General features: G+C 38.1%; 1 protein-coding gene across 1 annotated transcript in view; it reads right to left on the reverse strand.

The window, feature by feature from the left end:
• Positions 1-923: 923 nt before the first annotated feature.
• BMP5 (bone morphogenetic protein 5) overlaps positions 924-16,053 on the reverse strand; it is a 267,627-nt gene continuing 252,497 nt past the window's right edge. The window contains 4 exon segments of the mRNA XM_040428576.1: positions 924-1,457; positions 5,554-5,664; positions 11,376-11,452; positions 13,409-13,606. Coding sequence (XP_040284510.1) covers positions 1,308-1,457; positions 5,554-5,664; positions 11,376-11,452; positions 13,409-13,606 — 536 coding nt within the window. The 3' untranslated portion in view covers positions 924-1,307.

Raw genomic sequence — 16,053 nt, forward strand, 5'->3', positions numbered from 1 at the left:
TTGAAGAAAATTTGTACAATTCTGATGAGAGTGAATTTAACATAAAATGTTCAGCAAAAAAGAAATATGGCTAAATTATGTTGTAATAACTGATTTATGGAACACTGGACATAAAAGGCAAAAAAAAAAAAAATATATATATATATATATATATATATATATATATCCCAGCCCTTCCTCTATTAAGCTCCTTTGGCCATATATTGTATCCTATTACAAATAAAAATAAATGAAGAAATCTTCTGTATGGTCCAGTAGCTCAGCCACGTCTCTCTTCTTCTCATGCTCATGTTTCTGTCTGTGAGATAACTGGCTGGAGGAGAAGCTTTCTCCTTTGGTAATTCTGTAGCAGGACAAAAAGATTCTAAAGCCTCACCTCATCAGCCAGCTACCAGTCGAAGATAGAAGAAATCTTTCTACAACTATATTTCTTGTTTACTATTACTATTGATATCTTGTTTCCTTTAAAGTTGTCCCATAAAATATAGCACATTTTTCAAACCAACACCCGGATCTGACTACTTTTGTATTTGCATATAATTAAAGCCACTGACTTTTTCAATAAAATGTATCTGCTGTTTGTTCCTTTGTTTATCGCTCTGTCTACATCACTGGTGGATGCATGTGCTCAGTTCCATCCTTCAATTTACATCAGCTATATCTACTGTGATGAACTGTGACAGTTACAGGGAGAGAACTGCAGCAGAAAGGAAATGCCTCCTGAGAAAAGACACACCTCCTGAGCTGCAAGCTTTAAATAAATCTAGCAGAGCAATTGGAACAATGAATGGGGAGATATTTGGGTGCAGGCAAGCTACATGTACTATCTGATGTCTGATTATTATTAATTACATTATTAATGAGATAACCCCTTAAGGGGCTTGTTGAAGAAATGTCATTTGAAAAAAAACTATTCCAAAAGATTTTCTAAAATATTTTAATGCATTAAATTGACTAGATATGACTAATTATTGTGTTTTAAGGTTAATTTCTAAATAAATACTACATAACAACTGTATGGGTATAAAGTATTACTTACTGTGTCATCATTAAATAGTAACAATGTCTATGCCTCCAGAAAATACAAATGCTTGTTTCTGGCAAGAAAATGTTATTTTATCCTAACTCATTTAAATAAAATGTTGGTGCTTCTTATAGATTCTGTCACATTTAATTAATGCAATTTTATATCAAAATAAATTACAAAATTCTAATATATACATAAAACTGTACATGTGTATCACGATGATGATGCAATGTGTTTGATCTCTAGCTCTCCCTAGTTTTCTGCTTTGAAGATGTTGTCTTTAATGACATCCACATGACCTTACAACCATATTTCTATATTTCTTTAAAATAACGTTGGAGCTATCATCAAAGTACAAAACAGAGATGGCATTAAGCTTTGTTGGTGCACAGCATGGCTTGGGGACATGTTCAGGAAACATGAGGTGGACCTGCAACAGGAAATAAAATGCATTGTTTACATGAACTACATATAACGTCATAATATTAATAATGATAAATCTTCAACATAGGCTAACATATATCAAAATGATAAAAGGAGCACCACAAGTCTCAGTGCTGGACACACCACACGTGCAACCTGTGTAGTTGTGCAGGGGCCAGTGGCCAAGGAGGTGCTTCTTAATTGGCACCCCTCTCTAGCCAGAAAGCAGTTAGATAGGAAGCGACCCGAATTCTGTCCTGCTTAGAAGCGTGGTGTTGTTCTTGTTTGTCCCTTTTCAGTCTTATCCTTTAAACTGAATCTGATGCCTACTTAGACCAGGGGTGCACAACCTGTGGCCCGGGAGCCACATGCAGCCCTTGATACCATTCTGTGCTGCCCCCAACCCTCTGGTGACAGACATGTATATTTATGTCTTGTGGCTGTTCACATTTTTTGTTCATGTATTATCCCATTAGATGGGAGTCCTGGAACTGTAACTAGACATTAATGGTATATAATGTATGTTCAATATGCCATAAGTACAATATTCTAGTTGTTAATACCCCTTCAAATTTTATTTTTGGCCTTTGACATTGGTTCAGTCTTACAATGTGGCCCCCTCCCAGAAAACGTTAGTGCACCCCTGATTTAGACTGTCAGTCAATGAGTGTCAAATAGTTAAAGGGGTATTCTGAGATTTTTCTACATTTGTATGTTCCCTCTCTTGTTGAGACTAGCATCTTTTGCATTGATACTTATTAAAAGTTGCCTAGCGGGCTGGCCCTGCACTCCCAATCAAATGCAGTACATTGTGCATGTGATCATAGCCAATCATCACTGACAGCATGTTTATTACCTGTCCCCCGGTGCTCCATAACTACAGCTCATGCGTAACTATGAATCTCTCACTAGTCCTGTACAGCATACAATACTATCCACCCCCTAACCAGGCTGGCTGTGGCTGCAAAGCCATCCAGCCTTTGGCTCTGACCTGAATGAAGTCAGCAATCATCCAAAGTCGATTTGCATAAAACTTCGCATAAAACTACCTTGGAACCGAACCCGAGTTTGGGAAATGTTTTTTTTTACAGTACAAATTAATTAATGAAGTTATTATGCTCATCAGAGCCAATACATTCCAATACTGTACGGAGCTCCTGCTCCGTACAATATTGGAATAAGGTTTTATGCGAATTGACTTCGGATGTTTCATCCGAAGTCGATTCGCTCATCCCTAGATCTAAACCATTTCATAGTAGTTCTGGCTATATGTTTAGGGTTTTCTCCTGCTGGAAGGTAAACCTCTACCAAAGTCTCAAGTCTTTTACATCCCCACAGCATGATGCTGCCACGACCGTATTTCACGGTGGGGATGGTGTGTTCAGGGTGATGTGCAGTGTTATTTTTCCGCCACACATGGCGTTTTGCATTTTGACCAAAAAGTTGGTCTCATCTGACCAGAGCACCTTCTTCCACATGTTTGCTGTGTTTCCTACATGGCTTGTGGCAAACTGCATATGGGATTTCTTATAGCTTGCTTTCAAAAATGGCTTTCTTCTTGCCACTCTTCCAGATTTGTGAAGTACATGACTAATAGTTGTCTTGTGGACAGATTGTCCAACTTGAGCACTGGATGTCTGCAGCAACTCCAGAGTGACCATGGGCCTCTTTTCTGCTTCTCTAATTAGTGTTTTCCTTGCCTGAGCTGTCAGTTTAGGTGAGCAGCCATGCCTTGGTAGGTTTGCAGTTGTGCCATAACTCCTTCCATTTTTAGTAGCGATGAACGGCATAGGCAATATTTTACAAATATGTAGCTGAATATTCACAAATTTATGATTGCAAAAATCGGCAATGTAATATGCATGTATTTTGTGCAATTTAATTACCTATAACAAACAATCACACAAAAGCTATATGCCAAAAGCCAGGTATGTGCAAGTGAATAACCTTTCCATGAGACAGGTACAGTCGAATGGCTTGGGGGATCTGCGTACCTAGATCATTATCATTAGGGTGACAAAATTATTATTTTTTTTTTATGCCAGCTAACTGGCATCTTCTTTCACTGATTAGGAGAACTGCATAAACATTTTCAGTTTTCTAATTGTCCTAACATTTATATCCAATAACCTTTCTATACTGTTTTGTCATGTAAACTCATTTACATAAACATAGGCATATGGGAAAGATATGCAAATTAGTAGAATTTGCATGTCTTCCCCCTATGCTCATATTTATGCAAATGAGTTTACATGACAAAACAGCATAGAAAGGTTATTAAATATAAATGTTAGGACAATTAGAAAACTGAACATTTTTATGTAGCCCTCCTAAGCAGTGAGAGAAGAGTTAGCTGGCATCCAAAAAAAAAATATTAGCAATTTTGTCACCAAAATGATAATGATCTAGGCGTGCAGGTCCCTCATGCCATCCAACTCAAACCAAGCAACTTTGAGGCTTAATGGCACTCAGTCAGATGAGATCTGGTTTTGAATATCTCATTGCACACAAAGCTAACATTGTAAGGTATGCTGACTGTACCTGTCTCATGGATAGATTGTTGGCTTGCACATACCTAGCTTTTGGCATACAGCCTTTGTGTGATTGTCTGTTATATGTTTTTTATTGTATGTTATAGGTAATAATTTTTAAAAAAAATATAATAATATAGCATCAATGATAACTATAAAAAAAAAGGTATAGATGATAGGATAATAAAGATAAGCTATATATAATAAATAAAAAATAGATTCTAGGTTTATCTAGTGGAAAAAAAAAATCTAGAATATTCGCGATTACGAAGATATAGTACTATATTCGCAATAAAAAATTAGCGATTAGAATATTCACGCTCAACACTCATTTTCAGATGATGGCATGTACAGTGCTCCATGAGATGTCCAGAGCTTGGGATTTTTTTTATACCCTAACCCTGCTTTGCAATTATCCACAACTTTATCCTTGACCTGTCTGGTCTGTTCAATGGTTTTCATAATGCTGTTTGATCACTAATGTTAACTAACAAACCTCTGAGACCTTCAGAGAACAACAGTAGTTTTACTGAGAATAAATTACACACAGATGGACTCTATTTACTAATTAAGTGATTTCTGAAGGTGATTTGTCACACTGGATTCATTTAAGGGTATCAGAGTACAGGGGCCTGGATACACACACTTTGAGAATTTTATTTATTTAATATTTTGAAAACCATGTATCATATTATTTTAACTTTACACACACCTGCTACATTATGTTGGTCTATCACATAAAAACGTATAGAGAGAGTGAGGGGGCACACACAGCAGGGAACCACCAGATGGATGAATAATTGATTTTTAATACTCTAAAAACAAACCCCTAAAAGAGCATAAAACGTACATACAATTACAAAATTACTGATAGCAGCCTATAATTCATGTACACATAAAACCACTGTAGCAGCCTATAATTGATGTACACATAGAACCACTATTGTGAATAGCAATATCAGCTGGGCAGCTGCAATGATCTGGACTCTACTATGGGTACAATGGAATAAAGTTCATCCAGACAATGTCCCAGTTCGTACAATGCAGCATTGTACGAACTGGGACATTGTCTGGATGAACTTTATTCCATTGTACCCATAGTAGAGTCCAGATCATTGCAGCTGCCCAGCTGATATTGCTATTCACAATAGTGGTTCTATGTGTACATCAATTATAGGCTGCTACAGTGGTTTTATGTGTACATGAATTATAGGCTGCTATCAGTAATTTTGTAATTGTATGTACGTTTTATGCTCTTTTAGGGGTTTGTTTTTAGAGTATTAAAAATCAATTATTCATCCATCTGGTGGTTCCCTGCTGTGTGTGCCCCCTCACTCTCTCTATACGTTTCTTAATTCTTTGTGGTCCTGAGGGTAGGACCAGAGGGTGAGCACCTACCCATACGAGATAGGGGTGAGCCGCTGTATCCCATTTACGATTTTTCTATCACATAAAAGCCCAATAAAATACATTTAAGTTTGTGGGTGTGTAGCAAAAATAAAATTGGAAAAGTTCAAGGGGGTGTGAATACTTTTTCAAGGCAATATGCATACAGAGTTTAGATTTACTCACCAAAGTTTGCACAATTGCATGATTTGTGGCATTCATATGAGCATTAAGTGGAAAAGAACATTCCCCATCACAATAGAAAGCTGCATAGCCTTCTGGAGCAATAATCCAATCCTATAACAAAGCATACACAGCAAATGGATTTTAAATAAAAGTAATATCACATTGAGAAGGAACCTATGATATATCACTGAGATATGAATGTTGGCATTGGTGTAGATATGTATGTGTTCTGTAACTTTTACCAATCATTAGAAAGCAGAGGGTGTTTGGCACCTCCAGGTTCTGTGCACCTTCATCTTATGACTCAGAGATCTCAGATCCCATTCTAGTGAATGATATCTCTGTAGATCTTCAAGATAGAAGATGATGGGGCAGAGCATGTAACATGTTACTGGGTGATTTATGGAGTTTATAGAGAACTTTCCCTTTAAACAGAAGATTGTATGGTATCACAAACCTACATCTATTTAGTGTTTTAGTGGCATCTAGATGGAAAGTAACAGCTTGCTCATGGTTATTTATATCTGCTGCATGCATAGGTTGATAAATCAAATCAGGTAACATATGCTCTGATGTGTTTAAAAGTCAGGACAAAAAGTAAAGGGGTGGGAGGTCATACTAATAAGGGGGTAGATAGTGTAGATAGAGAGTGGGTTAGAGAAGGGGACAGTGGGGATTTAGTGGGGGCTGGGGTTAGCGAGAAGACTGGGCATAACTATACATTTATGAAAAATAGAACTGCTGATAACAAGAAGCTGTTACATACAAAAATCAACCAACGTGACCAAAAAATCCCGGATATTCACTTTACAGGTAATAGTAATTTAAAATGTATTTTCACAAATGCCAGAAGTCTAGCTAGAAAAATGGGGGAGCTGGAGGCTATGGTACTAGAAGAACACATACAGGGAGTGCAGAATTATTAGGCAAGTTGTATTTTTGAGGATTAATTTTATTATTGAACAACAACCATGTTCACAATGAACCCAAAAAACTCATTAATATCAAAGCTGAATATTTTTGGAAGTAGTTTTTAGTTTGTTTTTAGTTTTAGCTATTTTAGGGGGATATCTGTGTGTGCAGGTGACTATTACTGTGCATAATTATTAGGCAACTTAACAAAAAACAAATATATACCCATTTCAATTATTTATTTTTACCAGTGAAACCAATATAACATCTCAACATTCACAAATATACATTTCTGACATTCAAAAACAAAACAAAAACAAATCAGTGACCAATATAGCCACCTTTCTTTGCAAGGACACTCAAAAGCCTACCATCCATGGATTCTGTCAGTGTTTTGATCTGTTCACCATCAACATTGCGTGCAGCAGCAACCACAGCCTCCCAGACACTGTTCAGAGAGGTGTACTGTTTTCCCTCCTTGTAAATCTCACATTTGATGATGGACCACAGGTTCTCAATGGGGTTCAGATCAGGTGAACAAGGAGGCCATGTCATTAGATTTTCTTCTTTTATACCCTTTCTTGCCAGCCACGCTGTGGAGTACTTGGACGCGTGTGATGGAGCATTGTCCTGCATGAAAATCATGTTTTTCTTGAAGGATGCAGACTTCTTCCTGTACCACTGCTTGAAGAAGGTGTCTTCCAGAAGCTGGCAGTAGGACTGGGAGTTGAGCTTGACTCCATCCTCAACCCGAAAAGGCCCCTCAAGCTCATCTTTGATAATACCAGCCCAAACCAGTACTCCACCTCCACCTTGCTGGCGTCTGAGTCGGACTGGAGCTCTCTGCCCTTTACCAATCCAGCACCGGGCCCATCCATCTGGCCCATCAAGACTCACTCTCATTTCATCAGTCCATAAAACCTTAGAAAAATCAGTCTTGAGATATTTCTTGGCCCAGTCTTGACGTTTCAGCTTGTGTGTCTTGTTCAGTGGTGGTCGTCTTTCAGCCTTTCTTACCTTGGCCATGTCTCTGAGTATTGCACACCTTGTGCTTTTGGGCACTCCAGTGATGTTGCAGCTCTGAAATATGGCCAAACTGGTGGCAAGTGGCATCTTGGCAGCTGCACGCTTGACTTTTCTCAGTTCATGGGCAGTTATTTTGCGCCTTGGTTTTTCCACACGCTTCTTGCGACCCTGTTGACTATTTTGAATGAAACGCTTGATTGTTCGATGATCACGCTTCAGAAGCTTTGCAATATTAAGAGTGCTGCATCCCTCTGCAAGATATCTCACTATTTTTGACTTTTCTGAGCCTGTCAAGTCCTTCTTTTGACCCATTTTGCCAAAGGAAAGGAAGTTGCCTAATAATTATGCACACCTAATATAGGGTGTTGATGTCATTAGACCACACCCCTTCTCATTACAGAGATGCACATCACCTAATATGCTTAATTGGTAGTAGGCTTTCGAGCCTATACAGCTTGGAGTAAGACAACATGCATAAAGAGGATGATGTGGTCAAAATACTCATTTGCCTAATAATTCTGCATGCAGTGTAGATGTAGTTGGTGTGGCTGAGACATTGTTGGACTCTTCGCATGACTGGGATGTTAATATTGAGGGTTTTACACTACTGTATTTAGGAGAGACTGGGTCAATAGAAAAGGTGGTGGTGTGTGCCTGTATGTGAGGAGTGATCTGAAGACAAGTGTGAAAGATGCAATTGTAGGTGCGGATGGTGAGGATGTGGAAACTTTATGGGTGGAAGTTCAAAGGGATATAAACACTGAAAAATAATACTTGGTGTAATCTATAGAGATAGAAATGCAACTGTATAAACAAATAGAGTGGGCTGCACAGACTGGTACAGTGGTCATAATGCTAGATTTTGACTTCCCAGATATTGACTGGGGTCATGGTTCTGCCTCAACCGCAAAGGGAAGAAAATTCCTCAACTTTCTGCAGGACCACTTTATGAGCCAGTTTGCAGAAGTTCCCACTAGGGGCGATGCTCTGTTGGATCTGGTAATTTTTAATGATGCAGAACTTGTTGGTAATGTTACTGTTCTAGAAACACTAGGTAATAGTGACCACAATATAATTTTATCCCCCCTAAACTATAAAAAACAAACTCTTTCAGGCAGAGCAAAGACACAGAATTTCAAAAAGGCAAATTTTCCTGTGTTAAGGGCAGCATTTCAGGGCATAGCCTGGGGATAAATGGGAGAGGTTCAAATCCACATTGAGTAATTGCACAAAACATGTATCCCTTTAGGTAACAAGTATAAACGGCTAAAATTAAACCCCGCGTGGCTTAAAGCTACTGTAAAAAGAGCAATAAAAATAAAAAAGAGAGCATTTAAAAAATACAAAACTGAGGGGTCAGCTGTAGCGTTTGAAGATTACAAAGGGCTTAATAAAATCTATAAAAAAAAGATAAAATTTGCAAAAATACTAAACGAACAGCAGGTAGCAAAAGAGAGCAAAACAAATCCCCAAAAATTCTTTAAATATATAAATGCTCAAAAACCTAGGTGTGAGCAGGTAGGTCCACTTAATAATGGTAAAGGTGGGGTAGTCACTGAAGAAAAGGAAAAGGCAGAGTTACTAAATAGTTTTTTTTAGCTCTGTATATACAAAAGAAGAGAAAGGAGCTGATATCTGTCGCGCCGGGGCTGTTAGCCATTTGAGTATATCACTGGATGTACTAACTGTAGATATGGTCCAAGAGAAGTTAAATAGGGTAAATGTGAACAAGGCTCCGGTTCAGATGGATTACACCCAAGAGTGGTTAAAGAGCTCAGTTCAGTCATTGCTGTGCCCCTGTTTATAATTTTTAAAGATTCTCTAGGTACTGGTACAGTGCCAAGTGATTGGCACAAGGCAAACGTGGTGCCCATATTTAAAATAGGATAAAGGTCCTTCACAGGTAATTATAGACCAGTTAGTTTAACTTCCGTTGTGGTAAAAATGTTTGAAGGACTCTTAAGGGACTATATACAGGAGTATGTGACTATTAATAATATTATTAGTGATAACCAGCATGGGTTAACCAAGGACAGAAGTTGTCAGACTAACCTGATTTGTTTTTATGAGGAGGTGAGTAGTAGCTTGGACAGAGGGGCGTCAGTGGATGTAGTGTTTTTGGATTTTGCAAAGGCTTTTGATACTGTCCCTCATAGACGCTTAATAGGTAAAGTAAGGTCTATAGGCTTGGAAAGTATAGTTTGTAATTGGATTGAAAACTGGCTGAAGGACCGTGTCCAGAGAGTTGTGGTCAATGATTCCTATTCAGAATGGTCGCAGGCTATAAGTGGTGTACTCCAAGGTTCAGTGCTGGGCCCTTTATTATTTAATTTATTTATTAATGATATTAAGGAGGGGATTAAAAGCACCATATCTATTTTTGCAGATGACACTAAGCTGTGTAGAACTGTACAGTCTATGGAAAATGTCCATAAACTACAAGCTGACTTGAACACTAATTGGGCATCAACTTGGCAAATAAGGTTCAATTTGGACAATGTAGAGTTATGCATCTTGGTAGTAATAATCTCTGTGCTTCATATGTCCTAGGTGATGTAGCACTGGGAGAGTCACTTATAGAGAAGCATTTGGGTGTCCTTGTGGATGGTAGATTAAATTACAGCATACAATGTCAATCAGCTGCTTCTAAGGCCACCAGGATATTTTCATGCATTAAACGAGGCATGGACTCGTGGGGCAGGGATGTAGTATTACCACTTTACAAAGCGTTAGTGCAACCTCATCTGGAATATGCAGTTCAGTTCTGGGCACCAGTTCATAGAAAGGATGCACTGCAGCTTGAAAAAGTACAGAGGATAGCGACTAAAATGATAAGGGGCATGGAGGGTCTTAGTTATGAAGAAAGATTAAAAGAATTGAATTTATTTAGTCTTGAGAAGAGACATCTGAGGGGGGACATGATTAACCTGTACAAATGAATAAATGGGCCATGCAAAAAATACTGTGAAAAGTTGTTCCATGTAAAATGCGCTCAAAAGACAAGGGGGCTCTGCCTCCGATTGGAGAGGAAAAAGTTCAGTTTCCGGAAGCGTCAAAGCTTCTTTACTGTAAGAACTGTGAAGCTGTGGAATAGACTTCCTCAGGACATGGTCACAGCAGGAACAGTGGACAGTTTCAAAAAGGGTTTAGACGAATTCTTAAACATAAAAAACATTACTGCTTATGAAAATGTGTAAAAATCTGAGTCTCAATTCCTTTTGGGATTCGTATCCCTACCTATGCCTTGGTTGAACTCGATGGACGTATGTCTTTTTTCAACTTTTTTTAACTACCATATGTAAGTATATGTAATATAACTCCTATTTAAACTAATTAGTAAGAATAGTGAATTGGTTTGCCAACATAGTATTTTTATATTCTTTTAATTTTCAGTTATGATGAACCAAAGTGACATTGACAAAAGATGAATAAAACATGCAAAGTATACAAATAGCCTGCTGACTAATCAAGTTTACTTTTATGTAGTGAAAATATACAGGGGCATACATACCATTGGTGCAGCCTGTGCAGCTGTACAGGGGCCATATAGGCAAGGGGGCCTCATACCACTAAAAAAAGGACCATGGTTTCCTTGGCTAGAAATTACTAATGGATTATTTCTATCCATTAGATAGATAGACTAGAGGGAGTCATGGTAAGGAATATGGAGCACCAAGATGAAATCCTCACTCTTGAAAAATGACCTCTTAAACAGCAAAGGACCAACATAGTTGAACAGGGGCCCCCGACTGTCTATGTATATCACTGACAGTATGAGCAAACATATCCTGTTTTAATCTGACAGCAATATTAATTGGTTAACATTACTGGCAATATATAATTTATCAAAAAGGGGACTGAAAAACAAAAAGTTAAATCCTTACCTGCCAGCCCAAGTCACGGAAGCTGACATAGAGCTCATGTTTTTTGCAAGCCTGCTTCTGTTCACTTGTATTGTAATCTGTGCACAGACATAACAAAAATTAGTTATTAGGGGCATTCATGGTTGATTTTATGTATTATGAATGCTTTATTATGGTAATTCTCACATTCTTTTATTTATTATCTGTTGTACTTTATACGAATTTGTCCTGCTTAATAGTTAAATATTTTGGTACCCTAGCTGACATTTACACCTATTGTACATACCTTCACTTAATTCAAAACTTTAAGGACCCATATTGTGTGATAATCATGTGTTATGTTTATTGCGGTATATGCTTTCACAAAATAAATATAATATACAAATGAGTTACAGATGTAGCCGAGCTAAAATTTACTCTGATAACACATGGCACAGTGTTATCTTGGTTATCTCATAATAAAAAGACACTGAAATCCATTGAAAAGTTAGCTTTTTCTTGCCGTTCTTTACTTAACACATTAACCATCAAGTTTAGCCTGGCTGCATCTGTAATCTTCATTTGTGCAGAATGAATTTATTAACTGAATAATAAAATATCTACATTATTTAGGTACATGTAATAGTACTAGTACTAGTGTTATCTGTTTAGATATGATACATATAGCCATATTGTATATGTAGTATAACAGTGTGATAGATGTAAACTTAAAGAGTACCTAACCTTTCAACAAAATTTGCATTAATTAATAGTACAGTGTGTGAAAATCAGTGATAAGCGGCAGGGGCAATATTCTAATTCACAATATTTTGCGAATATTTGGGCGAATATTTATCATATATTCGCGAATTCGCGAATTCGTTATCTCCAGTCATTATTTTCTTGATTGCGAAAATCGGCGATAAAAATTTGCGATACGAAAATTAGCGATCAACACTACTCCTAAAGTCAAAGATATCGCAGCCTTCTAATTGGCCCACAAGCAAGAAGCAGTGAGGGATCATGGGTACTGATGAAAAAAAAATCTAGAATATTTGCGATTACAAAGATATAGCACTATAGTCTAGATATTCGCGAATTCTCAAAGTGCCAATATTCGCAATAAAAATTCACGATTAGAATATTTGCGATCAACACTATTGAAGATGAGTAACAAAAATGTTTCTAGCCCTTCCATGACATCTGGTTTTTCTAGCGCACCTAAAATAGAGAAGAATCTGCTTCCTAACTTTCTCTTACTCACCCAGTAGCATCCTGAAGATCATGGAGGACATTACACAAAAGTACTGACATACATGAATGTGAATAAAGCACTTGGGTTGAGACAGAGACTGTCTATTTAGTTGATTATCTCTTTGGTGTGTTTCCCGCAGTCCTGTCTCAATCAGCTCCTGCTCACTCCTCCCCTTCCCATAAACCTCTGTAGTATGAGGTAAGCTGATCCTTCAGTGAGAAGGTGGCGTATTGGTCTTACTAGACATATTGCTCTAAATTTCAGAGGCAAGGTTATTTTAGAAAAGAAGGGAGGAGGGAACAGTTGATAACTCTAGAACAAGGCATTTTTCTCTGATAAGATATATTACAATATTTCTTATAGCTGTTTGTTTGTGTGTGTTTTTGCTGTTTATGCTATTTTACAGATTTTTGCAGTCTTTGCCATTTTTTAGCCTTCATTTTTGGTGCATTTTTAATGAAAAAAATGTCAACCCCAGATGTTATCTGAAATTATATGGGAGGTATGAAATAATGGTTGTGAAAGTCTTGCATCATGAATGAAAATATGATCAACATAAAGAACATGAGAAAGCCTTCATTTTATGTATTATCTGTTAATGGACATCACCAACAGGTGCTAATTGATGAACTGTTATTTATAATGTATGGATGGAGTAGAGTTAACACTCCTGTTTTCTGAGATTTCTGAGTTGTGTTATCTAATCTAAGCAAACACCTTCAATTGCTTTTCAATGGTTTTTGTCTCAAGATAACGCTATGAGTTAAGAAATTTGAGTTAAGAGCTGGAGTGCTAACGCTGCTACATCTGTATTTCTTACCTGCATTGGTGGGCATCTTTGATGCATCATGTTGAGCTGTAGACTTGTTCTTGTCTTGTTTCTTCCTTTTAGTATTTGCTGCTCTGACTGATCGGAGCAGAACTTCACTTGCTTTGAAAAAAGCAACTAGAAAAGGTTGCTTTGACTGAGGGCCATGTCTGCCAACAAGGCCCACTGACTTAATATTGACACTTCTTCCTGAAAAGAATATAAAAATACCAATTGTTAACATTGGCACAAGCAGTAACAATGCGAATAAGCTGGAAGATCAGATCTAGGTGTCATGAACACAGTAGAGACAAAAGGAAGTCAGAGGTACATGGAAGTACTGTATAGTCCCAGACATCTGTGGGTGCTATATCATCATTTACTCAACTCAGAGCTTGTAGCAATATATGGTCATGTGAATGTAGCCTGAGATTAAAGCATTTTGCCATGTATTTACATGCTTTTGGTTAAAACTCTTCTGCTTCAGAATACAATATTTATGACTACAAGTCACCCCAAATTAGTAGATGACTCAGGTATTGTAACCTAACCAGAGACTACTAGCTGTGGATGCTAGTAACTTAGCAATAGAGATGTCCCGAACTATTCGCCGGCGAACAGTTCCCGGCGAACATAGCTTGTTCGCGTTCGCCGCAGCGGGCGAACATATGCGATGTTCGGTCCGCCCCCTATACATCATCATTGAGCAAACTTTGACCCTTTACCTCACAGTCAGCAGACACATTCCAGCCAATCAGCATACCCTCCCTCCCAGACCCTCCCATCTCCTATCAAAAAGCAAGGACAGCATCCATCTTAGATTCATTCTGAAGCTGCAGTGTCACAAATTTGACTAAGTTGTAATCGCAATGCGATTAATACAGGTTATATTAATCGCATTGCGAATTCAACTTAGAGCTGGGTTCCTAATGGTTGTATTGCTAGAATATAACGAAGATTGAGAATATAGTGCTATATTCGTTATATTCGTAAATTCTAGCAATACAACCATTAGGAACTTAGCTCTAAGTTGAATTTGCAATGCGATTGATGCAGATTATATTAATCGCATTGCGAATTCAACTTACCACACTCTGCGTCAACTACGTAATTTTCCATGGGAGTTTTGCCATGAATCCCCCTCCGGCATTCCACAGTCCAGGTGTTAGTCCCCTTGAAACTTTTCCATCACTATTGTGGCCAGAAAGAGTCCCTGTGGTTTTTAAAATTCGCCTGTCTATTGAAGTCTATGGCTGTTCGCCCGGTCCGCCCGTTCGCGAACATTCGCGGAAGTCCGCGTTCACCGTTCGCCAACGGAAAATTTTATGTTCGCGACATCTCTATTTAGCAATACACAAAGTTGGTTTTAGCGGGATCAGCTGATTATCTAGTGTTTGTGCAGACAGCTTGACAACCCCCCATCAAACTTTGTTCTCTTAGGAGTTTAGATACTGCTAGGCAATGTGTCTACTGGCAGCTTATTTCCCTTTTCTTACTGAAATAAACATGCAAAATCTATAGGTCAAGTCATGCATGTTTGCAAGGAAAGAGTGGACGAGAGGATCAATTGAATAAGTCTTTGGCCAATAGCTATTTAATCTCTAAGGCCAGTGTATGTCTCTTGGACCCCATCAGCAGTGTCAGCAAAGAGCATTTATCTCCAAATAGAGAACTAGATAGATGAACCACTTATGAAACCAAGTTATATCTATACGTAATAGTATTTGTTAGAGATGAGCGAATCGAAGCTGACGAAGTAGAATTCGTTACGAATTTAAGGAAAAATGTGTGTTAACGAATCACATTTTTCCTAAAATGGCTGCTGCACGCGTGAGGACATGGAGAAAGGAACTCTGGGAAGGCGGGATCACCCATACTGACATGCATGCAGTCAATCAGCAGACAGCCAGCCCTGTGATGTCACAGCCCTATAAATACGCCATCTTAGATTCTGCCATTCACCAGCATACTTAGTGCAGGGAGAGACGTGTCTGCAGGCGCAAGGGACAGTGATAGAAAAATCGTCAGTGTGCTAAAAAAAAAAAAAGATTTACAAATGCAGGGAAAGATTATTCAAGGTGTAGGAAAAGGATAGGGAGGAATTGATCCACAGCCTTTCTGTTGAACAGGGTTCATTCGGGTAGGTGACAGCCTGGGTAATAGGAACAATCCTATTAGACCTTGCAGCACTGACTGGGCACCCAAATTGCCATTATACAGCTCTGTAATTCCATCAAACCGTTCTTATTAGGGTGCAAGGGCTGTTTGATACATGCATTAACAGGGGTTATTACAAGGAAATATTTCTACTTTTTATTTGCCCTAGTGCGGTGCAGTTATATGTTCTAAAGCATTTTTTTGCTTGCATTAGTGGGAAAAAAGGGCTTATTAGCCGTTGTGTGGTGAAGTACGAAAAAACCAGCTCTTTTTGTCGTGTATTAGTGGAAAAAGGAAAAATATATTTGCCGCTCAGCGGTGCACTTATCTGTTTTAAAGCCTATTTTTGTGTGTATTAGTGGACAAAGGAAAAATATCTTTGCCGCTCAACGGTGCAGTTATCTGTTTTAAAGCCTATTTTTGTGTGTATTAGTGGACAAAGGAAAAATATCTTTGCCGCTCAACGGTGCAGTTATCTGTTTTAAAGCCTATTTTTGTGT

The sequence above is a fragment of the Bufo bufo genome, chromosome 4 (assembly GCF_905171765.1).
Source record: "Bufo bufo chromosome 4, aBufBuf1.1, whole genome shotgun sequence".
Lineage (NCBI taxonomy): Eukaryota > Metazoa > Chordata > Amphibia > Anura > Bufonidae > Bufo > Bufo bufo.